General features: G+C 36.0%; 1 protein-coding gene across 2 annotated transcripts in view; it reads left to right on the top strand.

Annotated features, from left to right (window-relative positions):
- The first annotated feature begins 951 nt into the window (after positions 1-951).
- Positions 952-27,305, top strand: part of LOC132095310 (fibroblast growth factor 14) — a 138,408-nt gene continuing 112,054 nt past the window's right edge. The window contains exon 1 of one of the 2 annotated variants that reach the window (XM_059500162.1): positions 952-1,751. In XM_059500162.1, coding sequence (XP_059356145.1) covers positions 1,661-1,751 — 91 coding nt within the window. In that variant the 5' untranslated portion in view covers positions 952-1,660. Of the gene's footprint in view, positions 1,752-18,007; positions 18,181-27,305 lie in introns of those variants that run through there. The other variant, XM_059500163.1, reaches the window with a different exon arrangement.

The following is a 27,305-nucleotide window of genomic DNA, read 5'->3' as shown; positions in this document are numbered from 1 at the left end:
GTTGGCTAGATTGGAATAGATTTTTGGTGCATACAAACATGTTCTTAATTGTAATCAATGGCTCCATAAGAAGCTTTAACATCCATGAAAAATTTCAATTGCTCAAAAAGAGTTGCACAAATAGCTAGTTCTTGAAAATGGTTCCTCAGATTATTAAAATCTTTTTTAAACTAAAAATGGTAAGAAATGTTCACTGAATTTTTAATCTTTGGCATTTCAACGAAAACAACCTTTTAAAAAATTTTTATTATTAAAAAAATTTAATAATAATAAATAAATAGTTTATACCAATTTTGCCGCCAGATGCTGCAAGAAACTACGTCATACCCTCACCTTGAACTGTTTTCTTCCTAGAACATTTCTACATTCTACAAAAAAGTACTTCATCGAAAACACAATAGTGGTTTATGTCTGCAAACGAATGAAACGTAAAATGTAAAATAGCCTATTTTTGAGCAGTGGCTCAAACGAACAGGTCAGGTTTAAAGGAACCGATTCCATTCACGAAACATTTGTAAATCCTTTTGAGAATGAAACACTAAGGTCTGATTTTTTTTTTTTTTTTATTAAACAGTTTTTCACGTGGGTAGAAAATGTATATGGCGAAACAAACATACAGGTTTTCAGTTATGGTGGAATCATACTGTTAGGCTACACATTTTTTTTTAAAAATACTAAAATACACTTACCACAACAACTTAATTTATATAATGTAATCGAGAACATACTGGCAATAGGCAAATATTAACTGCTGAAGCGTAAAATGCGAAAGACTTTTTGAGCGATGATTCAAACGAACCGCTACACCGAAACGAGACGTTCGAACGAACCGATTCGCTAAAATGCACCGGATTTCTCAACGCTACTCTATTCCGAAATGCCGAAAGCGTCAGTGATATGCCAGAGCCCAAACCACGTGTTTTACGTAATGGAAAGGCAATCTTTCAATTCAACCCCTCCTCCTTCTCGTCTATATCCAACACAGATCCAAGGCAAAGAGGAATACGTGTGAGATACTTTTCGGTTGGCAACGGGATCAGTAATGCACAGGTGAAACATCAAGCCGCACTCCAACCGCGTCCTCAGCATCAGCATCAGTGCAGTGCTTTCACATTGATGAAAGCTCATGGATATTACTGACCAGCAGCAACAGCAACAGCAGAAGCAGCAACAGCAACAGCAGCAGGTTTTAGGAAGACTTCCCTGAGAAACACTGAGCTGATGCTGGAAATGTGCGCTTTGCTCGGAGGTATCGCTGCTTTTAAATGGGATGCATCCCCTCCAGGCTTCTGATGCCGTGCACATCCATCCACCCTTCATTTGAGTGATGAACTAACAGGGAACGCAAAGATCCGCCGTGTCTTTCACGTTAGTTTATAACGGGCTGCACGTTCCCCCTCTGCAGCACATGCAATTTATAGAGTAGCCTATCTATTTTTATGACCGACCAACCTTTATTACTAAGAACAATACCTTTGTTTTGCCAGGTCTAAAGAGAATAGTTTACCTCTTGCATGAAGACGCTGGGATAGTAATACATATTTTTCTATGACACTACTGGAAAACTGAGCATCCCATTGTGTTCTTATTATTATGCAACTGCAGGGATCTGTTCTTTATCAGGGTGTCTAAGCTGTTGGATCGCTCCTCGCCCAAATCAATGTGGTTTCTTTGGAACATTTACAGCAAAGGAACGCATATGCTGCAGTGTCTTTGTGGCAAGAGTCTTAAGAAGAACAAGAACCCAAGTGGTAAGAGCCATTGCGTCTTCTTTCCCTCTATGTGTGCTGATCTGCAGTCAAATTTGTGCAGCAAGTCAGTGAATGCAGGCAAGCTGAGGATAACTTGAGCACTAGTGGTGAGAGCAATCATAGATATTACAGCCGAAGGCTTTAACACCCAACTTTTATTTTTCAACAAAATCCCACAGGTATGTAGTGTTAAGACAGGTTGAACAGTCTTATTTGGGCCATATGCGTGTGAAACATGCTTTTTGGTTCATTTCAGGGATGCTGCAGCATCCTTCTCAGTCCTGCATCACTTAAAGTGATGCTGCTCTCTGGCTTTCGTGTGCAGCATTTATTCTAATGTGATTATGTGCTGTGCAAAGACCTCATGTCATTTGTCTCTTTCTCCTCATTATAGGAGATCATTAGCTTGCAGTTTATTCCAGTCAAAACATACATACAGCTACCCTGTTGTTTCTCAGCAAGATGGATACAGTTCAGTTTGTTTCGACACACATTCCCCAAAAACAAATCACAACAAGGCGGTCTGCAGGGCACACTTGCGCAGTTTTAATTTAACAAAGCTGTTGAGAAATACGGACACAAAGGAAAACTGTGCAGAGCGTGAGGGGATGGGTGGGAGTCCTAAGTTGATGTTGACACCTTCTTTCCTAGACGTTGACACTGCAGCGTAGTAGATCATAGCAGTTTTCCCATGCTGACATGACACATTTTTCCATTGTAGTTTAATGGACGCTCTGTCATTCTTGACACTGTGATTGCTTTTATTATAATACTATAGCACATCATTGTATATTCCAAAAACATCAATGTGTAGCGATAATGTTTAATAATTTTTATCTAACAACTTTTGAGAATTATTTGTCTTTTTGATAGAAAATACCTAACAATGTGCGAAATATCACACATTAATTGATTTGATTAAATCCTGCAGACATTTTATTGGTAACACAGTTAGGTAAAGAGCAAATTTATCAGGCAAATCTCTGTTCAAATGAAAGCTGTTACTGTAAAATACAGTTTAGCCGGGGCCGCATGAAGTGTAGTCACTGTAGTTTAGTTCTGTTGTATTCAACATCTCATTCATATCAGTTAGCACCTTCTTGAATGAAATGTTCCCTTGATGATCTTGCTTCTTTTTTTTGGGAGAAGTCACAGGCAATGTTTTTCCAGAGTTTTAAAAAGTGGTTTCAATGGCCGGCTTCTGTTCCAGCAGATGGCACTTTCTGATAGCCTTGTGTTGGCTAATGTTTTCCTGGCAGGGACAAAGTCTTGCACTTGGAAATTTGGATTGCAATGAAGGTTTGTGTTTGCTGATGCTGTAGGACTGAGGCAAACACAGGTTGGTTCTCAACCTGCTGGAATCTGCGCGTGGCATTACAGAACTTGTAAGCAAGGATGCAAGTATAGGGCTGCATATAACCTTTCATTCATGAATGCCTGTCATGGCTGCAGTTTAGTTTTTGGTTCTTTTATAAGTGTAGAAGACTCATTGGATTCACTTTCACTAGACAATCTGTTCTCAGATGACATTTATTTATAGAATAGTTTGTCATAACGCTGTTAGATCATTCCTCGAAATAATATTAAATGAAAGAGCTTTTACACACACACACACACACACACACACACACACACACACACACACACACACACACACACACACACACACACACACACACACACACAAACACAAACACAAACTTAAAAAAAAAATTCCTGCATGTTTCTGCATCACAACTTGTAGGGTCAAAGAAACATACACACATTCAGTTCAGCCTGTACCAACTACTGAGACTTTTAAAGGCATAGTTCACCCAGAAAATAAAAATTATTTATTATTTTTTTCATGATTCACGCTTATGTCAATCCAAGAACCAAGACTGTTAGAGTTGTCTTTAGATTATACATGAACAAATTGCAGCAAAATTGCACCAAAAACTATGTGTGTGTGGAAATAATGTGACATCCAGTTGCTGAATTAAACTGTATGATGCATTAGTCCATTTATCTGGCTGTTCCTCTAGTTTATTTCTCTGTTTATTGTGGGATGGGTGTATTATGTCTCTATTGTGTGGACTCTCACTGACTATCAGTATAATCTGAGATAGCGGTCCAGTCTTGCTGTAAGCCATCCTTCGTATTTTTTTTTGTTCTTTTGATCAAAGCGTCCTCAAACTCTGCTTAAAAGCCCAAATAGTCTGCTACCTACTAATCCACTGTGGTCAAAACAGCGGCAGTAATAACTCATAATGGAAATTTCATGTTTGTCAGGGCCGTTTCATTCTCCATTTAAAATAAAAAAATGTGGCTTATAGTGGAAACACAAGAATTTTACACATAATAAACACCGTCTTTATCATATATACAATGATTGAATATTTTGCTTTAAGGTACATTTAGCTTATTTTGTGCTTTATAGGCCTTAGCATGTATAATGGGGAGAATATTTTTTTTTCGAGGTTCTTACCTGTGCAGAATTTGCTTTTATGATGTTAGGATGCTGTGGGTGATTGCCTGATCATGACCAAGTAGTTGCTAAGATGCTCTGAGTGATTTTAAGTGTGTCGCTGTGTGGTTACTACTGCAGAGTAGAGTAGATGGTGGTTGCTTAGGTATTGCTACAGTAGTCTGATTAGTCTCAATAGTCCATGCCAATGTTTCTATAATTGCTTGTTTCATAGTTATTTGGGCCCGGCCTTTAATTCGAGTGTGATGTGATGGAAGCTGAAGTCTTCAGTGTCACATTAGAAATCATTCTAATATGCTGATTTGTTGCACAAGAAACATTACTTATTCATGTCAGTGTTGAAAAAAGTTGTGCTGCATATAGCTTTGTGGAAACTTTTACTTTTTTTTTTTTAGACATAATATAGTTTAAATAGAGATATTTTGTATCTGAGCCATGGTTAGATGATATTACTCGCTCTCTTAGGCAAATCTGTATTAGATTTGATCGAAAAATGGAAAAAGGACAGACTCCAGGTCTCATTGCAAATGCTAAGAGACTCATTATCTCAATACCAGACAACTGTAAAAACGGCCAAATCAAGGTATTTCACTGAAATTATAAATAAGGAACTGTCATAAGTCAAAAACACATTTTAACATTATCAATTCCACTTTCAATCCTTTCATTTGCTCTTCTTCAGAAGTGTCTTTGCTATCATGTGATGATTTTCTAAAGGTTTTTTACATGATTTAAAAATGGGGATAAATCCTGTTCTGTCTGACCCTTCGACTCCCCCTAGTTGCACTGCTGTTTTAAGTAATTTTGCTCCTATTACTGAAAACTATTTTATAAAATTAGTGGATCATCTTAAACCATCTCAAATTATGTGATTCCTCCATATTTTCTTAAACAAGTTCTGGACGTTGTGGGTCCATATCTTTTGACTCTTGATAAATTGCTGCTTAGAAACTGGTACTATTCCTGAGCTGCTAGAACATGCAAGTGTTCGTCCTCTGCTTAAAAACAGGGCATGGATTCTATTGTTATAGCAGATTTTAGGCCCATTTCCAATTGGTTGTTCATTACAAAAATTCTGCAAAAAACAGTTCTTGAACAATTGCAAACTTCTCTAGCTGACTGATTTTTGAGGTTTTTTTCAGTCTGGTTTCAGAAAATATCACTCTACTGAGACTGCATTGTTGGAGGTTTTTAATGATATACTATTGGCATGTGACTCAGGCAACTACGCTGTTCTTGTGCTTTTAGATCTTACTGCCACATTTGATAATGTTAATCATGCTGTCCTCATTAATTGATTGGAACGCTGTGCTGGTATTACAGGCAATGCATTGGAGTGGTTTAAATCTTATCTTACCTATATAACTTTTTCAGTTAAGACAGGAGATCGTAGTGATGCTGTATTAACCTGTGGGGTTCCCCAAGGATATATTTTGGCTCCCATCCTTTTTTCTTTATATATGCTTCCACTTGGTTTCAATTTTCCATTGTTATGCTGAAGATACACAAGTTAATCCTATAAAAAGGAATTTAGATGGAATGGATGCTCTCCGGGCCTGTTTGACAGATGTAAAGGCATGGTTTTTGCTAAACATTTTTTTTATTTCAGTGAGGAAAAAATATAAATTATTGTTTTTAAACCCTCAGATTCCTTGACTGCTCCCAACCCAAACCTTTTTGGGTTATCATCTTATTTTAAGCAATATGTGAAAAATTGTATGTGGTTTTTGATGAACATCCGAAGTTTTAAACTCTGTGGTTCAATCATCCTTTTTTTCAGTTGCAGCTCCTGTCTAAAGCGAAGACTTTTCTTTCTTTTAAAAACTTTAAGAAAGTGATTCATGCTTTTATTACTTCCAGATTAAATTACTGTAACTCACTGTATGCTGGGATTAGTCAAACAGCTTTATCCCAAATTGGTTCGGAATGCGGCAGCTGGACTTTTGACCAGGATTCATAAACGGAAACATATTACTCCGGTTTTACAGTCTTTAGACTGGCTGCCTGTGCGTTCCAGAGTAGATTTTAAAATTTTACTTATTGTCTATACTGTAAGTCCCTAAATGGTTTGGCTCCATTATATAGCCTTTGATTTACTGATTAAGCACAATGTAATCAGATTTCTCCAGTCCTCTAACCAGAGACTTGTTTATCCCCAAGACAAAGTGCAGGGGTGATCGCGCTTTTGTTAAAATTGCACCAAGACTCTGGAATGATCTGCCCATTTTTATTAGAATGGCTTCATCTGTGGCTATTTTTAAGTCTAAATGAAAAACCTATCTGTTGAATAAGGCTTTTAATTCTGGTTGAAGCACTCTTCATCCTTTATATTTTCATATTTTTGCCTGATGTTATGATTTTCTTTTCTTTCTCTCTCCTTGTTCTTGGTTTTACTGTTTTTAGTTGTAGTAAATAGTGCTATAAATATAAAATTGCCATTGCCATTGTAACATTATAGATGTTTTTACTGTCACTTTTGATCAGTTTAATGCATCCCTGCTGAATAAAAGTATTATTTAAAAAAAAAAGAAAAGAAGACTGACCCCAAATACTTGAACAATAGTGTATGATTTGTAGTAATTATTAATGCTTACCATCGTTTATTAATTAAGTGTTATGCAACAAGTTTTCGGGTAAAAGTCATTTGTGTATACATACTTAAAGTGAAAGTAGTGACCATTTCATGTATAATAAACTGTACATGGAGTGAGTTTTTGAACCAATGAGATTTAACTGTGAGTTGGGCTGTACAGCTCAGTGCTGCAGAAGTAGAAACCAGGTAACTGTACTCTTGCTCATTGCCTTCATGGCTAGTTTGGACTCAGATTTACATGCAAGCGGACACAACAGTATGAATATGATTACCTTGATAGTCCACTTACCTTGTTTCAACCACTGAGCTTATTGTCGTAACTCTGTCTAAGCATTTAGAATTTTGACTGTGTGTAGTTTAAACAGCTAAGAAATGTGTTAATACCTTGAGTTACTATTTCCATATCAGCTAGAATCTTGAGTCACATCCTACAAATACTGGCTAGAGCACTTTATGCTTTTCTGTACATTCAACTAAATTATGAGCAAAATCAAATCTAGGCTTCTGCGATAATCGATACTCTTTCACTTTGGCTGCCAATCTGACCCTCATCAATATAACAGTCCTCTTCATACAGTGATGTCCAGTGCAGGTAAAGGTGCCCTTGAATGTTTAGATGCTCTGCAGTGCTGCCATTAGTGTACTTAAAAAATTACATTTTACTTTTTCTCTTAACATATGACACCCTGACCTGTTATCACCTGCTCCTAAATCTACACAAAATAAGATTTCACTGCAATCTGCTACAGTGAATCTCTGAAGTGCGGTGTAGTATTTTATGTATGTGAGTACTTGTTTTTTAGCTTCCTAATTATTTCCTTTGTGCATCCCTCTCAACAGACTAACTATCTAACTACCTCTTGCCTGTTGCGTTAATCAGGAACTTTTGACTAGGTTTAAGGGGATGTCAATGATGAGTAACTAGAGGGCTTTAGTGGTATGGATGCTGTCAAATGGCCTGTTCGGTGTATTTACACTGACAGTGATTTACAGCAACAAAGTGTCCAGAAGTCATTCATTTTCAATGACAGTTGGCGATTTGAGGCGACATATGTGACCACTGGCAATGCACCAGATTTGAGCAGAGTTCAACTTTATGCAAATGCACAGTAATGCAACGTGTCAGCTAGCGATGTGACTGGACAATGTGCAACAGTTGGATACTGCAGTCGTGGTGCCATACTTATTACCAACAAACAATATAACAACTTGCCAACAATACTTCTAACCTCAACTGCCTTTTCAGTATAGTGTGACTGTAACTCAAATCAGTTTGTCTTCTGTGTATTGTAGTTGTTTTTTTCTTACTAGCGTGACAAAATGCTGCTTTGCTATATTTGTTACACTGTATGTTGTAAAGAATATGGTTCTTTAAAGGTTCTTTATATGTAGTAATGGTTCTATTTAGAACCAAAGCACCCTAAAGAACCCTTTTATGCTGAAATGGTTCTTTGTGTTAGAGTTTAGGGTTCTTTGTTCCTGCACTTTTTGTTTTTTTAAACCTGTAACTGTTAAAGCTCCTCATTACAGATTTTCTGCAGCTCGGTGATCCAGCTACACAGACTGTCAACACACTCTCAATAGGTAAATTATTTTATACTTTAGTTAAAATACAAATGTAGCTTTAAAATTGTAACTGGTTTCCAAACAAATATGTTCTTTTCTCTTTTTCGTTCTGCTCTGTTCAGCTGAGGATACCACAAAGTAAGTAACAGAGATATTGAATTTATAATACATATTGTTAGAATTTTTTTACATTGAATTTAACACTAGAACTCTCTATTCTATTCTACTTGTTTTCTTTTTAATTATTTTAAAAAAAAAATAATTGACCTTCTAACACTAGCTCTGTCTATTCTATTTCTTTTCTATCTAATTGTTATTCTGTTTATTTATTATAAAAATAAAAAACCTTGCTATGTATTCTGCTTTAGACTAAACGGGATTTGTCACAACACATATATTGTTGCTCTTTTGTTGTTTTGATCGCTTTTTTACCCTCATTTTTAAGTCGATTTGGATTAAAGTGTCTGCTAAATGCTTAAATGTAAATGTAATGTAATTATTACTTGGGTTTCTGCATAAACATACCTAGTCACAAAAAATATTTTAGCTATCCCATGACTTTATTTAACTTTTTTTCTTTTAACATTGTGAAGGGCTCACATTCTGTTCATTTTATGCTTTTGGGCTTCATAGACATTATTGTTTTTTACATAAACAAAGGGACATCTCTAAACTCAGTTGTGTATTTCAGATGCATCACATCCCATAACCTCATCATCTGCAGAGAGAAACTGCTACTCAATCACACCAACATACTCACCATGATGAACTTACAGAGAGGATTTTGAAATATTTCACTGGAACTTTGTCTTCATTACACTATTTTCGGTTTCTGTTTTCTGTCTGTATTTTAGTTTTACATCTATTTATTTATGTTTAGTGTCAGTTGTCATTTATCTTGCTAATAATGGTTGTTAGATCACATTTTTGCTAAAATTTCACATGTAATTAAATAAAAAAGTACCTAATTGACACAACATGTTGTTGTTGTTGTTCTTGTTTTTATGAAAACCTTAATATAAGCTATAAGATATTATAAGACCAGACAGATAGAGGGGTAAAAAACAATAGTAATAAATCATGTATTCAAATAATATTAATAAAACGTATATTAATATGTTAATATAATAATGAAATGAAAATAAACCATCATTAAAAAGATTATTTAACAACATTAAAGTTTTACATATCAATATCAAAGCAGGGTTCTTTATGGAACCCTATAAAAAGGGTTCTATTTAGCACTAAAAGGGTTCTGCTATTGTTACAAGCTGAAAACCCCTTTTCTGGTACTGTTTAGAACCATTTTTCTTAAGAGTGTACACAAGTGATCTTAAGAAATAATCAGAAATAATCTTGAATGTTTTCTCTCAAGTGTTCTTGTGAAGTCTGATTCATTCTAGTGAATTTATTTTAAAAAGTCTTTCTCTTTATTTATTTATTCTCTTTTTAGCTTGAACAATGCCTAAAACTTGGTATTACAAGCACTTCTTGTGTATTTTTGCCTCTTTAAGAATAATCTCTTTATGTATCCCCAAATTGTAAGTCGATTTGGATAAAAGAGTCTGCAAAATGACTAAATGTAAATGTAAAAAACCTTTCTGAGTCACCAGTTTTTAGTAGAAAAATAAAGGATACTTGAGCAATTAATGGTAGGCACTGCTTTATATTATGAGTAGCTTGGAAAGCTCAAGTTTTAATCAATGCAGTGGAATATGATGTCAGACAGATCTGTAGCCATTTAGTCCAGTAATTAAGTCCATCTTACTATCTAAAGTCTGTCGTACAAAAGTTCTCCTGGCATAAACTCTGTTTGATTTAGAAGACTTCCTAAATATCTTGCTACAGCATTCGTGTTCGTTGGTTCTTAGTCCTTTTTAGTGGCAATCTTGGTTACGCTTCATAGTAGCTTTTTTTCTAGTTACCACTTACAGCTACTGTACAATACTTTAATAGGGGAAAAATGGACATCTTGAAAAGTCTTTGTTTATATATGATTGTCCAGCTAACAAGTAAATCATCTCTGTATTTGGGTGCAAATTTTGTAAATTATACCCTGAACTATACAAGTTCACCATATGTACTGTAAAGAAAATATTGCACAGGAGGTGATTCTCCAAAGAAAATGTTTTTTTTTATCCCGTAGTATGATTTGTATTTTTTTTTTTTTATGAACAGTAGCTTTAAATAAATAAACTTTTATAGACCTTAATCAGGTTAAATGTCATATTGCATTTAATGCAAATGAAAACGAGGTTGTGATGGTTAGACTCAGTCTTACCACACACTGTATAAAGGTCCTAGATCATGTAACAAGTTTTTGTCTGCTGTAAGTGTTTTTTTGTTGTTGTTTTTTTCAGAAAGATATTTCGTCAGCTGAATAATTGGTATGTTGTTAAACAACAGTACAATCCATTGATCGCACTGTGATCCTGTCTCTCAGCCTCGTTTTCATTCCTATCAGAATTTATATGGCACTACCCTGACTAAGGCCTACTGTGTCTCTTTAATTACTTTCTCCATTTTTTAAGAAGTCAGGAATATTAAACTTGCCAGTAACTCTCTCTTTTGGGCTGGTCTCATACCTTTTAGCTTTTAAAAACCAGAGTTTTATTAAGTAAAGATTATGTTCCATGAAGATATTTTGAATATATCAAAACTTAATTTTTGATTAGTAATATGCATTGCTAAGAACTTAATTTGGACTTTAAAACTTTAAAGGCGATTTTCTCAATATTTTGTTTTTTTTGCACCCTCAGATTTCACATTTTCAAATAGTTGTATCTTGAACAATATTGTCCTATCCTAACAAAACCAAACATCAAATGAAATCTTATTTATTTCGTTTACAGATTGACACTTACGACCAGGGTCCAGGGTCACATTTAAAGTTAACTGTTAAGTTTAACAGTTAACTGGCTGCTAGCTTACTTCTTGTGTTAGCAAGTCCAAGTTTTGCCCAAATGTTTTTTTTTCAAAATGGAAAATTCACATTATTATCACACACCATGTGGTCAAATCCACACCACCACACATTAAACTGACATCCACTTGAAGGGCATGATCTTATAATGTGATGAAGAAGATACATTTTTCAAGATTTCAAGTAGTCAGTTGCCTCTAAATGAAGAATCACCCATGAAACATTGCAGACAGTGAGTATGTCATAATTGGTAAAGCACAGCTGGGTTTCATCTCATAGTGGCATAATGAATCCTTTTCTCACTATTCATCACTTTCACAAACTACTGGCTCCTTAAACTGTTTCTTTTTCTGCTGTTCATAGCCATGTCAGCATTGTTTTTCTATTAGTAAACTAGTGGGTTCTGCTATTTCAAATGTTTCTTTTTCTTTTATTCATAGCTTTGTCAGCATCACCTCTTTGTTAGTGGACGTCTTTCTTGCGCACTTTGCACTAAGGGGTAAAATGATCTTGCTGGATGGTGTAATATCTGAATATTGCTGAAGTATATTTGCTTGATGCAGTTCTCATGTTTGTGCAGAAAACATTGTTGCTGTTGGAGTAATATTTGAAATCCACTATATTGTGAAACATACCAATTAGAAAAAAGCTGATAATATTATTATGCAGTGTCTTTTTTTGTCGCAACGACAAAAGCAGTTTTAATTCCATTGTGTCAATGTAATGAAACTTTAGTGTTGGTTGTTGTACGACTAAAAGTCATACTTTTTGAGCTATTTTGCTAAAATTGTCCACAGTTGTCTGATGTAACTGATTGCTGCATTTGCAGCATGCTGCAGGGTTAAGAGTTGTTCTTAGTCTCCGAAAGTGCTTCTTCCACTCAAAGCTGTATTTGCCGATAATATTCATGGCCTGTCTCATGTTTCTCTCTGGCCCCATTAATGGAATAAACTTTACATATAGAGCAGTCCAATTAAAACAAGGATGGACCATGGCCCCTCTGCTACACATTAGATGCAGTGGACATTTACATAAAGCTGCCATCAAGTTGCTCCTGTGGCTCCATGCTGCAGCGTCACATGGCACAGCAAAGCAGGCAGAGTTTGATTGCTCTTGGCCGGCTGCCCTGAAAGGTGGCATTAGCCTTGATACCCTCAGAGGACAAAGCAAGTGCTCTCTGTACTTGCATCCATCAATGCTCAATGGTTGAACAACAGTCTTGATTAGTACGTATGCCATTGTCTATATATCATAAATGCAACATGTGCGATCATAATTTCTTACTTCCACGAGGTTTCAAATACCTCTCTCTCATAGTTTATAAGAAATCTTCTGATTTTAATAATATTTTTGCACAAAAAGAATAATGTTTCCTTAACACGAATTGCCACTGACTTCATTAAGACCGAAAACATAATCTACCAGTTTAGTTTTTTATTATTACTTTATAGCATAATAAATTTTGCAAATGCATTACAAATAGCTCTCGAGGTAAAAGGTGTTAAAACATTAATTTATTACAGTATTTACTTTACATTTAGGCTGTAATTTAGATTGTATTCATGTTTATGCTTTCGTTCCAAGGTTTCCAGAAGACATAAATCTCTGCTGTACTTTTATTGAATGCATTCAATTTGTTGTTACTTAACAGTCGTAATATTTCCCCTTTAACTATTAAGCTATCAAATTTATTTCATCAGGACTCAGTGTTGCTCTGGAGTCATATTTAACAATATCATTTCAAGGATAAATGATCTGTGAAAGTTTTGCCTTTATTCTGTCTGCTGAGATTCTGTGATGCACTCATATCACATGCAGCAGGAATAAATCATCGTCATTGCATGCACACACAGTAGAACCATAAATCACAACTGTAAGAAAGGTGTGCTCAACCTTTTTTTTTTTTTATGTTGTCAGAAATGATCCCCACTGATTAAAGTGGATCGTTCTCACATGGCTTGTAACAGCATGTTTGAGAGTGCTTCAATAAATCATGTGGCAATTTAGAGGGTCCCAGGTTCCCAGTTCTAGTGTTTTTGCAGTCTTCCATGTCCTGGGCTACTGTAGTGGGATAGGGAATTATGCAGTTGTCCTGTCTCTGTTTTACCCAGGACACATTTCAGCACTATTTCAGCTCTAGAGTCCAGGTCACATGACTGAGCTCCAGTCATTATCTGGTACAGTGCTCTGATTTTTGTGCAGACCAAGCTTCTTCATGCTCCAGGACATGGATTCATATAAAGCGATAGGCTTTCACTCAGAGTAACTCCGATCACACTTTATGATAGAGAATCAAATTAAAATGAATGATACGAACAAGAGATGTTTTTGTCACACAATGATTCTGTGATTGTGACTGTGATTGTGCTCCAGATCAGAGATGATGCAGTAAGCAGCGTTGCCATTCAGAACTGAATCGAGAAAGCCTTTTAAATCCTATTTCCATACAATTTGAATTGAGGAAGCACATAAAATGGCGAACTGTAATTATAATTGAAAGAAAAATTTAAATAGAATTTCATTTTCAGTATAAATTACCTGTAAACATTTTATCAAATGGGGTATTTCCAGAAATATTAGATGATATTATGTATTTTATATATTAGATTATACTATATCATTTTTTCATTCTTTTTATGAAACTATATGGATCATGAAAAACACAAAATTTTAAGGATGCACAATATAATGGCACCATATTAGTTGCTGGCCAATGTGAATTTTTTTTTTAATATTGGATATTTCATTCATTATAATGTTGTTATGCCTTATTTCAATTGTAATATTTAAAATAACTGATTTTAGTTTTTACTGTTTCACAAAAAAATTATAATAATGTTCACAAAATAACTTTTTTAATTCATTTTTAACATTCGTAACATCAGTAACAACTTGAAAATAATTAATCAGTCAGAATTTCAATGTCTGTGCTTTCCTTTATAATGCTGTAATTTAAGTACCCCAATATTTATTGGTTTAAAGTTATAAAAAAATGTGGTGGACAGGGTTATGCTATATAACTAAAAAAAAAAAAAAAAGAAAAAAAAAAAACCTGCGTTGTTGCAAATCTTGTGTTAGACCAATGATTATTCTTTTTTTTGTGTTGAATTTCTATGAATTGCAATTCAGTAAATCACATTTTTTTCCAGTTCAACTTCCTGTGAGGTTGAAAGGGAGCGGTTTCATAAATTCTGAAATTTACCCATATCCTGAAAATACATTTTTAAATAATCTGTTTTCAAAAATGGAAATACTAACCCATTAATTTCACGTGTCAAGTAAGAACATTTTCAAAAAGCATATTCAGTAATATGCAGTTAGCATATGAGAGGCTGATCTCTCTACACAAATGCTAAACTGCCTGTACAGTTTCATTAACCTGACCGAAGCCTACCAGATGCCTCAAGCATGAGATTTATTTTTGTGTTGTTTTTTTTTGGCCATGTCATCATGCTTAATGGCTTGGTACATAATTTCCTTTTGAAATGTAATTTGTGGTAATCACATTGACTGAATAGGTCCTGTATATTTGTTACATCAGGCTTGTGTCTATTCAGGCCACATGATAATGGAGTAATTCAGTACCATGGAGCTTGCACTTACATAACCTTCTTGAAAATAGTACCTTTTATATTCTGCTATAATTGTGCAAAGTTGAGCTAGTAGTGGTGATGTAAACAGTCATGTGTGAGATTGACACCCCCCCCCCCCCTACCAACATTCTAACAAGCTGGAAAACCCCTAAATCGGCACAGCGTATACCTATACAGTAGCTGTGCTACACTAACAGAAAAATATCTGTAGGTTGTATGATTTAGGTGTGTGAGAGACCTTATTTTCCCTTTTTGTTGAAATGGTTGCTGCACCCTGTTGAAATCAAACAACTCCTCTGCACCAGCCAGATCTTTTCATCTGTCAGAACTGCTTACAGACTTTCCTCCTTCTCAGCAACCCGTCTGGGTTTCCTTATGTAGTCATCAATGCGAATCACCCGCGAGAAGCATGATAGTGACTCCTAACCATACGCCACTTCTCCTGTGATACAGACAGCATTGATTTTGAAGTGACAATCCCCCCATACCACATGTATTTGGCAATTTGCTTTAATTCTTAGGCAAGGCACTCAAACGCAGATGTGAATGTTTGAAAAAATGCCCAAAATGTTGCTGTGGCATGACAATTGTTGACCTAAAAAAGAAAAAAACTGACTGCAGAAAACATTTACGCTAATGCCTGCTGTGGTGTCTTGCCCCTTGTGGTGAGAATGCAGCACATGCTTGTCTTGCAAAACCTGCGTTACATTTCAGAATGCAACATTGTGCGGAATCACACATTTATGTAAGTGTTACAGTTTGCGACACGTGTTTCAGACTTTATAGTGTGTGCCGGCTCTTAACGAAATGATTCCTACTGACTCCAAGAGCATGGACAGTAGATCATAAATAGGTGATGCGATATATCTCAGTTTCAAAACCAGACATTCATGGATTTCAGGATAATGTTGGAGTAACGAAAGAGTGTTTTCTCTGAAAGAGAATTTTTCTTCTTTCTACCCACAAAATAGAGGCTTGAAATGATATAATCTCATTATACCATGTATTATTTTACATTATTGTTTTCTTTTGTTGTTTTTTTGCAAGGATTGCAAAGAGCTCTTTGATATCTCCAGCATGATGCAGTATGCTTTCCTCTCTGCTTGTTTTACTAAGGCAGTTAGCAAAGTTAATGTTTATTTACACTTTTAGCACTTAATACAGGTTTAGATCTTCAGGTGCAACCTAAGGTTTAGAGTCTTAATTTTTCAATGACACAATAGTGATAGTTCATGCATCAACCCTGATTGTCTTTCAGGTACTATTCCAGATGTGTACATCATTATAGCACCCCATATGTTACATGTGTTCTTGTGGGATGTTCTTAGTACTGGGTTATGAAGGATGCAGCAGACTACCGGTCATATGTGTGCGAGTAGAGTCTCTCTCTGTCTCTCTCCCCTTCTCTTTTTCCAGCAGTCTACTCAGGGATCTGAGCTGCTGGAGGTTGTCCTGTGTAATTTTTGCTGCAGTGCAGCTGACAGTATTGTAACACCGCCTCTTGCAGAATATGTCTGCCTTTTTGCAGCATTGCCTCTAAGCTGTGGAGCAACTCCAAACTGCTTTGTTTAAGAAAAATTGCATTAGTCTTCAAGTTTCGTATTCATCCATCATCATTGACATCCCCTGTGCTTTGTAGCCTTACGTTTACACTTAGATAGCTTTGTCAACATTTTATGCTGAGCTTTAGGAAGTTATTATTTCCAGCATTATTGGCTACTCAATTTATTCCGCAATTCATTTTGCAGTGTTGAGTAAACTCTTACTATAGTAAATTCCCTTGGCATTTTTTTTTTTGGTAATTGGTAATGATACCATTGCGTATGGCGTCATAGCACAGCTAATTGTAGGCTTATAGATAATTAATTACTATTATTTAGAGGACTGTTAGTGTTTACTCATTTGTCCTAGGGCTAATTGAATACTTGCGCTAATAATGATGCTTTCAAACAGAGATGGGGCCATAGAGAGGAGGAGGAGACTTCCGGAGAGAATGAGAAATAGTTGGAAAATAATTGAAGGTGACATTGAACTCTTAAAGAACAGAAGAAAATTAAGAAGTTAAACTTGAATGTTTTTTCCAAGACAAAAGGCAAAATACTAGAAATTGAATAAGTGTATACAATGGCAATTTGCAGGCAACAGGGTCTTAAAAAAGTATCTAATTGGTTATGATGGGTCTAAATAATAATTTTGTTTTAACTTCTAAAAGTATGAACAATTTTGAAATTGTTAGGGTTAGGGTAATTTTTGGTCAACATTTATCAAATATATACCAGTGTAAAAAAAAAATATATATATATACAATTATACGCTTAATCACTTAATCCTTTTTCACTTAAATGAAATGAATTCTTACGTTTTCAAATTAAATTTTTTTCTAATTATAAGCAAAATATAGACCCATAAAACTTACATCCCCCTACTTTTTTTTAGATACAGGTACAGCTGATTAAATACACAGAACAATGTTTAATAATCAATTATATAATACTGTGTTTTTCAAACTGTGGACATATTTTAAATCAGGATTTTGTGATAAAATTGTCTAATGATGTTGCACCATCAATGCCCTTTCTGTCAGTGTTTTAAAATCAAATGTTTATCGTGGTTATTACCAATATCACTTATAAAGATGCTGACCCCCGTTTGTATCTACATAGTGATTGGCAGGGCTCTTACGCAAGCAACAGTATTTGACGCATTGGGAGTGAGAATGGCTTGAATAAAATTGGACTCAGAAGGTACAAGCTCACCTTTTCAATAAGAGATGCACTTGACCCATGAAGGCCTCTGTCTGAAACCTGTAACTTTTTTATTGAAACAGAGTTTTGTTGTAACTACAATGGTTAGGGACTGCTTTAGGGACTTTTCTTTTTTTTGTACAGCTTTGCGCAGCACTGAACAAGCATTATGTTTCCATGGTGAGACTGCTATTACTGGAAATTGGCAACATGGTCTGGTCTGACCCGTAAGAACAATATCAGACACAACATAATATCTAAGTGATAGAGATGTACTGTACTGGTAACACTTGACATTTCTCAAAATGTTATCATTATTCAACAGCATATCAGTGTTTCTAGTGGGCCACCAGTGCCACAGAGCAGCTGCTTACCCCTGAAGAGACCATAAGAGCATGGCTAGCATTCACAAGCTCAATGCTGGCTGCTCAGCCCCGATGGTGAAGAGTTGTTGATGTTGAGAGGGCTGGAAAATGGAAACCTCAGGGTTGATAGAGATTTTTGAGAAACGCATACGCACTGCAATCAAACATGATGTGCAGGGTAAGTGCAACCTGGTGTGCCTGCTGTTTTGTGTTGTTACTGACAGCTCTGTTCCGGCTTTTAATGCCCCAGTGTTACAAGTCATAATGTAATTTAGACTAGTCAAAACTCCAATCAGATTTCAGTAATGAAATTTGACTAGTAATGGTTCAGATTGATGATATCTATAATGCAATTCTGATGCTAATTCCTGGTCAAGGGATGCATAATTCAATTTTGGCTAGTGAAAATTCCAGGCTCACATATCTAGAATTCAATTTTTACCAATAATTTGTTTGCATATGAGTTCCATTGGTTTTCACTTTTAGATATATTTCTTATACATCTTCTTTTTTTAAAGCAAATATTTTGTTTAATCATAGAGCTCCACTGTAAAAATTTTATTTAAATAAAGATATTTGCAACTGATTTTTACCAGTAAAAATGCAATTCATACAAGTAAAAATTATAATGATGAGTTGTAGTTTATAAACGTGTTTTTATAAATGTATTTTATGAATTGGTTTTCTTACTAGTTGAACATAAACTAGGTAAATGACTGAACATTTAAGGGAATGAACAAACTAATTTATAATCAAATGGGCAACAGCCTTCAATATACTGTAAAAGTGATTTATAGAAACTGCTCTAGAGGATTGCTGTTAGTCAGAGAAGCAGTGTATGTCTGACGAATATCACACACCACAGCAGATATGCTGATCAAGCACGATTAAAATTTCAGAATCCACAAACAAAATCTGCCATTCCTTCCTCTCTCTCTCTCTCTCTCGCTCACTTGGGTGTTACAAAGACATGAGTGATTTGAGCAGAACTCTCTTCATTTTCCTCTCTCTGCATGGTTGTAAATAAATAGTGAATCAAAGTGTTAATCAAGTGCAGTCACATAGAAATATCGGGGAAGACAGACATAAGTAGCTATTGCCAGACAGACTAAACTAATCGCTGCATTGCAGATAATAAAAATGGAAGGTCATGTTTTTAACTTTTTTTTATTATTGCCTTTGTAGGGGGCATGATACGATTATGCATTCACTGCGTCTGGCATCCCCTCACATCCTCCTTACCTGTCTGGAGGGTGAGATGAGTGAGTCTCATTAGAGGTGCTCCTGAGAGAAGGGCAGACCCTGGTGCTGCAGGGTTGCAGGGCTGCCAGCGTCTCACCGTTACTCACACTGATGTCATTAGCCATTTTGCTGCTCTTTAAGGCCCTGATATACTCTTAGCAAAGTTCTTCTTTGTTTATGAATATAGATGTGTTTAATAGTAGTACTGATTGCAAATGTTGACAAAATGTTAATATTGTCATTCTAAAAAATGTGTGCCAGAATTTTGTGGAAAGTCTGCTTGGACAAACTGATTTGAACCACAGAAATAATTTTCATCACACCCATTTGTTCTATTTGATTTCCCTTGAAATATATTGGGTCCCAAAGTCGTGCATGGGTCATGTTTGGTAAACTCGCATCTGCAGTACTAAAAAGAGAACCCAACCTGTTATCCAACAGCAGCACTTATTTAATTCCATACCTGATCTGACCAATTTGACATAAATACCTCAACCTGAACTGCACCCACACACCAGATACATCAGGTAGACAAAACAATAATCTTATACATTGCAATCAGGGCTTGACATTAACACCTGCCAACCCGCCAAATGCGGGTGGATTTTGCTCGTGGCGGGTATCACAGTGACTCCAACTAGCCACTTTGGCGAGTTGAATAATTGTATCGTTTTTAAAAAGCATCTGAAATAAGCCATACTGCAGTGTGACACTACGACACTACAACTCCCATGAGTATTACATGCACACAGTGTTGCCTTGCGCTTACACGCTTGTGACAGAAACGAAGAGATAGCTATCCATTTCTTGTCAACCCAACCCTCTACATTGCGACTAAATCACTCGCATATGCGACTAAATCTTCATTCTGGCGACTAAATGATGTCTAATATTAGCCAATGGCTAATAAATTCTCAGATTTTACTCACCAGTGTGTGAGTTGTAGGCTAAGTTTAGCTCAGATATATTTTCAATCGCGAACACTCTGACTCTGTCTGAGGGCTTCAGAGTTTCACTTTCCGTCAAGCGATCTGTGATATTTCTCAGTTCATCTCAATTGATACGCAACGCAGCTGTATTTAATGTACCATAAACTCTGGTGTGAAGGCGCACAAATTGATGTCGCTTTCTCTCACACACACAAAGAGAGAGAGAGAGAGAGAGAGAGAGAGAATTGACATGCTACATTTAAACAATATTCTTTGTTGTATCTTCCTGTCAAAATAACAGTGTTCCTATGGAAGTCTTCAAATTTTAAGAACAGCTGGGTTTTCCAGTAGTGGCCAGAGTTAATGCGCAAACGGCAGTTTAATTGGCTGGGGCCCACCTATTATCATCTGTTTTGATTTCAGCAAATCAGTTCAGGCGAACGCACAAAAGCTGATTAATATTCATGAATCCAGTAGCTCATTAATCCTTAGTAATCCTTAGTGTGTTTTATAGCTCTTATTATTAGAATTCGTATCTGTAACAAATTAAACTCCATAACTATGGGAAGAAGGAGGCGGGAACCGGCGGACAATCAAATGAAAATTCAATAATCAAAATAAACACAAAACAGCACAACAGCCCCTCACGGACGACTGTTGCGCACAAATAAAAAGCAAACACAAAATAAAGTCCAGGCCTGGTCCTCTCTCGTCCTTCACTGTCGTCGCTCCTGTTTTATATCCTTCCATCTCCTCCGTGGGACTCGAGACCGTTGGGTCGAGCAGGTGTCGCTCATCTCCAATCACTCCACCGGCCTCGCTCCTGTTCCCACGTCTCTCGGCCCCGCCCCACTCATCACAGTATCATTATTACCTATCAGTATTTTGTTAGTTTTTCCCCAATTTTTTTTGTCAGAAACACTGAATGACAGAAAAAACAACCACCTCTCAAGTTAAAATGTTCAGTTAAAATGACTAATATGCATTCAAACATGGTTATCAATTTTACTTCTAATTACTTAAGTTAAATAATATTAAATATGAAAAATATTAAAAATATTAAATAATACTTGATTATTATAAAGCTTGACTGACTGATTTTAAAAGTGTTTAAAAAAAAACTGCGCCATTTTACAAATAGTAAGTATATATATATATCAGTCTGGTGAGTAAACTAAAATATTTACTAGCCAATGGCGATTCAATTGCCATGGTGTCCATAGAGGGTTGCAACCTAACCAGTAGTCATTATTAGGGCCTGAGCACAAAAATGACACAAACTGAAATGTGTTCTTTATGACGAGAGGAACGTTCCCCTCAAATTTTAATGAAGATTAAAGCAACTTTGTCCATGCAACCATGGCATGCATTTTTCGTGAGGTTTCGAGACTGACCTACTTTCCATTGCAACTTGTAACAAAGAATTTCCCAGTGTGGTTCAATTAAGAAATTCTGAGTCTGATTCTGATTAAACAGACAGTGTTTCTAATGCTAAATGCTTCTTTTTTTTCAGTTTAGTTTTAAAAAAAATCTTTTTTATTAATCTTCTATATCCATGCACTATTTTTATTATGCAATAAGAAGCTACTTTTTATGTCTTTATCTTAATACATGGTTTTATTTAAAAAAGGAGCTTTACACACAACCTTATCAGAGCTAATGATAATGACCTGTATTGTCATACATTTATGTAGTCTTGATTTAGGTGTACAGTGGTTTTACATTTAAAAGGGTTGTAAATCTAGCTCAAGTAATTTTTGGCACGCCATATTCAACTTAAATCAGGTAATTTCACAACAACAAAAATGTGCCTAGTAAAAATGCTGTGTGGCTAGTAACTTTGGAAAACCACTAGCCACATTGGCTAGTGAGCAAAAAAGTTAATTTCAAGCTCTGGTTGCAATCACAGACAAAGAAGCAACTTAATTTTAATAATAGTATTTACACTGCAATACACATAATACAGATCTGTTTTGACACAGAGTGTTTTGTTCCCGTCCACTGCTATGTTTATCACTACATCAGTGACAGGGAATTTGTTGCAGAATGATATTTTAGTGGATTCACTCTGCATTTAAATGTACAACCCGAATTCCGGAAAAGTTGGGACGTTTTTTAAATTTTATTAAAATGAAAACTAAAAGACTTTCAAATCACATGAGCCAATATTTTATTCACAATAGAACATAGATAACATAGCAAATGTTTAAACTGAGAAAGTTTACAATTTTATGCACAAAATGAGCTCATTTCAATTTTGATTTCTGCTACAGGTCTCAAAATAGTTGGGACGGGGCATGTTTACCATGGGGTAGCATCTCCTTTTCTTTTCAAAACAGTTTGAAGACGTCTGGGCATTGAGGCTATGAGTTGCTGGAGTTTTGCTGTTGGAATTTGGTCCCATTCTTGCCTTATATAGATTTCCAGCTGCTGAAGAGTTCGTGGTCGTCTTTGACGTATTTTTCGTTTAATGATGCGCCAAATGTTCTCTATAGGTGAAAGATCTGGACTGCAGGCAGGCCAGGTTAGCACCCGGACTCTTCTACGACGAAGCCATGCTGTTGTTATAGCTGCAGTATGTGGTTTTGCATTGTCCTGCTGAAATAAACAAGGCCTTCCCTGAAATAGACGATGTTTGGAGGGAAGCATATGTTGCTCTAAAACCTTTATATACCTTTCAGCATTCACAGAGCCTTCCAAAACATGGAAGCTGTCCATACCGTATGCACTTATGCACCCCCATACCATCAGAGATGCTGGCTTTTGAACTGAACGCTGATAACATGCTGGAAGGTCTCCCTCCTCTTTAGCCCGGAGGACACGGCGTCCGTGATTTCCAACAAGAATGTCAAATTTGGACTCGTCTGACCATAAAACACTATTCCACTTTGAAATAGTCCATTTTAAATGAGCCTTGGCCCACAGGACACGACGGCGCTTCTGGACCATGTTCACATATGGCTTCCTTTTTGCATGATAGAGCTTTAGTTGGCATCTGCTGATGGCACGGCGGATTGTGTTTACCGACAGTGGTTTCTGAAAGTATTCCTGGGCCCATTTAGTAATGTCATTGACACAATCATGCCGATGAGTGATGCAGTGTCTTCTGAGAGCCCGAAGACCACGGGCATCCAATAAAGGTCTCCGGCCTTGTCCCTTACGCACAGAGATTTCTCCAGTTTCTCTGAATCTTTTGATGATGTTATGCACTGTAGATGATGAGATTTGCAAAGCCTTTGCAATTTGACGTTGAGGAACATTGTTTTTAAAGTTTTCCACAATTTTTTTACGCAGTCTTTCACAGATTGGAGAGCCTCTGCCCATCTTTACTTCTGAGAGACTCTGCTTCTCTAAGACAAAGCTTTTATAGCTAATCATGTTACAGACCTGATATCAATTAACTTAATTAATCACTAGATGTTCTCCCAGCTGAATCTTTTCAAAACTGCTTGCTTTTTTAGCCATTTGTTGCCCCCGTGCCAACTTTTTTGAGACCTGTAGCAGGCATTAAATTTTAAATGAGCTAATTAAGTGGATAAAAGTGTAAAATTTCTCAGTTTAAAAATTTGCTACGTTATCTATGTTCTATTGTGAATAAAATATTGGCTCATGTGATTTGAAATTCCTTTAGTTTTCATTTTATTAAAATTTAAAAAACGTCCCAACTTTTCCGGAATTCGGGTTGTAGTTGTCTCTCCTGAAACTCTTCAATGTCTATATAGCCATTGGTTCTCTAGCAGGATGAACAATCTTTGAAACTTTTATTCAAATTTGGAATAGATTATAGGCCTATTCAGAAAGCCAGCAAAGTGTACTCCCTTTATAATCAAGCTGTCAATCACTACAGTCAATGAGCATGATTTGGAATGTTGCAAATTGCATTGTAAATAGAAACCTCTGAAGGTCTTCAGACTACAGAGCATGAAAACTAATAAGCACTGTTTGAAAACAGCTGCCTATCAGCGGGACTGATCTGAGTCAAAATAGTCATGGCTATTGGATCAGCTCTCTGCCTGTGCCTATTTATTGCCTGATCTGCACCCGCACAGCAAATAACAACAGCCGTTACATTAAATATTAGCAGTTCTTTAGATTCATGCTGTCGCTCTGCAGTCTGTTTCATAGTTTTGTTCACACACTCACACAAGTTCCACAAATAACCCTCTTTATCCACAGGCATACATGTACATGCTTAGCCTAACTCTTGATCGCTGTAGGAATGTTTTGATAATCGGGTGCCACTCAACAGACTCCAACCACACTCACTTGGCACTTTGATGGCCATTCCAGAGGTCTGGGTCACAGTGTATTGTAGGAAGTCATCTAACCATTTAATTTTCAGCTTGCTCTTCACACAACATTGTGGCTTCAGTTAAAAGTTGAATATTGAGCATCAGTCAAATGGACTTTTTTAAATGATACTTATACTGTGTTGTTTATCATTTTTGCAGCAGATTGGCTGATTAAAATGTTATTTGAGCTCGAGCCCCATCCTAACTTTAAAATCTTACTGGTAGATGTGAATGTTGTTTTCGAAACTACTGTAACAAAGCATGTTGATGCAAAAACAAAAACAAAAAAAAATCTTCTTTGCTAAATCATGTTCATGATTTTATTTCACATCTCAGACAGTGCATCACATTAACATCAAAAGAGGAAGTGTTCCTCTCTCTCTGGACTACAAGAGCCCATTAGGACAGTCTTTGAGGGATTTTGGATATAGTCCATGCTCGAGGAGCCACATGAATTGATCATTAGCAGTGAGTCTTTCTCCACACTACCTTATTAAAGTCCAAATTTACCCTGTTTATTTTCTTAATGCACATTCCTAGTCTTATTTTGAATTATTCATTGCTTTTGATTCAAAGAAAAAAAAAATGCTTGTAATTTAAAAAAAAAATGTAATAACTTGGTCTTCCTTTGAAATTATTTTCGATTTCAGCTCATGTCACTTAGGCTGTATGAGGTCTGGCTCCACATCCAGTCATTAAGTCATTTGTTGTTAATATACAGTATTGCATTGCATTGTAAGCAATTTAATTTAAACATCAGTTATATCTGCTTGTTACTTTTGGTTAGGCAGATTGACAGTGACAGTTCAAACTCTAATCATACACTAAATGGCACTTTATGGTTTAGGTTACCAAGTCATCCTTTAACATTGTCCTTACAATTGGAAATGACGATTTTTTTAACTATAGGAGAATGTTTACGTGCATTGTCCCCCAAGGTTATGGCACACATTGAAAGGGACGTCAGATGTCAGATTGGCCCCACTGCGTAACGCTCGTTCAACAAACATAAGATAGATCGTCACTACACCTCCTCCATCTATCTTGGTCGTGATGTGTGAAAAGCCTCATAATAATGGCCATCTAAATATAGTTGGCTCTCTTAAAGGTGGCATAGCAACAGAGTTGGGATCCATTGACTAAAGAAACTGAACTTCAGAACTGCCTTTTGAAATCTGTTTGAATAGAGTGATCTTGACTCACCGTCTTTGTCTTGTTTAGATGTTATATATTGAGGAGTTATGTAAAAAGCTGTGAAAGAATGGATGCGTGCTTGTTTCTTTGAAGATGCTTGGTATGTTGATAAGAGAAGACTTTAATACAATGCCTGAATATTGGACCATAACTTTTTCAAAGTCAACATCAAGTGGTATTCACAACCTATTGTATGCTACTTATGTTGTGAGGATATTCAGCAAGAAATGTTTTTATAGTTTTCAAATATAAACAACATTTAAATTTTAATGGAAATGTAGATAGACTACTAGGAACACAAAAGAGATAAATACATCCACACCAATAGGTGTCAGTATAAAATATACAGTTGCCATTAAACTCAATAAACTATCATCTGCTCTCTCTCCTGTTTAGAAAGTTCATAGAACTCTGCGTTTGTTGTCTCAGATCTCCACTTTATTTGCCACACATTCCAAGTCACAATTACTGTTTCTCACAGAGGAATCTGTGCACAATTAGTTGCAACTTTGCACGTTTTTGTAATGTTTCACCTTTGCTGTCTCATCTGGAACATTGTATTATTTTAAATCAAATAGCAGCAGTTAATGAGATGTCACACTGGCCTCAAGAGGAGGTCTGCTTCTCTGGCAGGTGAAGGCGTTATGTGGTACAGCTAAAAAGATTTTGAACTTTATCAAGGGCTCTTGTCTTCTGTTAAAGGTTGGAGATTTAAAACTGAGTAATTATCATCTTTTAACATCCTCTCGTACAGGCATTTAACCTGTTGCACTGACTGGCTTTCCCAAAGGGGAACTGATGTAGAAATTGTTTTAATGTCTTCCATGAGTGGGCAAAGCAGCTGCTACATGATTCATCATTCTTTTTAGGAACGGCAAGAAAAAGGCAAAGAGGAGGATAGTGAGGATTGCATGGGAAAGATCAGTTTTGCTCACAGATTGAAGAGATGGTCTGTTTGCTGGTGCTGTGAGTTTTTTTTTTTTTTTTTAAGTAATAGTAGACAGATATTAAAGAGATAGTTCCTCTACTCACTCTTAGGCTTGAAAAAAGTTCAAATGATTTTCATGACTTTAAGCAAATGTATTGGCTCTTCTAAAGCAGTTTGGTCCAATTCATGAAAAAAAGACTCTGAATCCTATGTATGAATCAATTCAAAACAATCACAAGACTCACTGAATCGGTTGTAGCAGTTTTCCACTTAATAAACTTCAAGCTCTTTTCTGTGTTGTCTGTACTTAATTTTCATGGCAACTTAAATCAATACTAAAAAGTAAGATTAAAATGTAGTTTATATACATAATTCAGTTCTATATTTAATTCTAGATTTTTGTTTTGTTTCGTATATACAGTAGTCGGAGGAAAAAAGGTACTAAGAATCATCACTTTTTTTGACCACCTATAACATATGGGTTTCAAACAATCTGAAGCTCAGTATATGATGACAGAATTGTCATTTTGGGTTAACCATCCCTTTACACATTTAACACCGTTCCTTGCGGTGCCACGGTATGTCATGTTCTCAAAGTGTTGTGTATCAGATAGAGGAAGGAGAGGGTGAAACAGATAGAGCGACATGTTATGTCAAGTGAAGGGTCAATGTTTGAAAGAGAAAGAGGCCTCCAACAGATAAAAGAATTACATGAAAA

This window comes from Carassius carassius, chromosome 19, assembly GCF_963082965.1.
Source record: "Carassius carassius chromosome 19, fCarCar2.1, whole genome shotgun sequence".
NCBI classification, from domain to species: domain Eukaryota; kingdom Metazoa; phylum Chordata; class Actinopteri; order Cypriniformes; family Cyprinidae; genus Carassius; species Carassius carassius.
The sequence above is the reverse complement of the archived record's forward strand: the minus strand, read 5'-3'. Positions and strand labels throughout refer to the sequence as shown.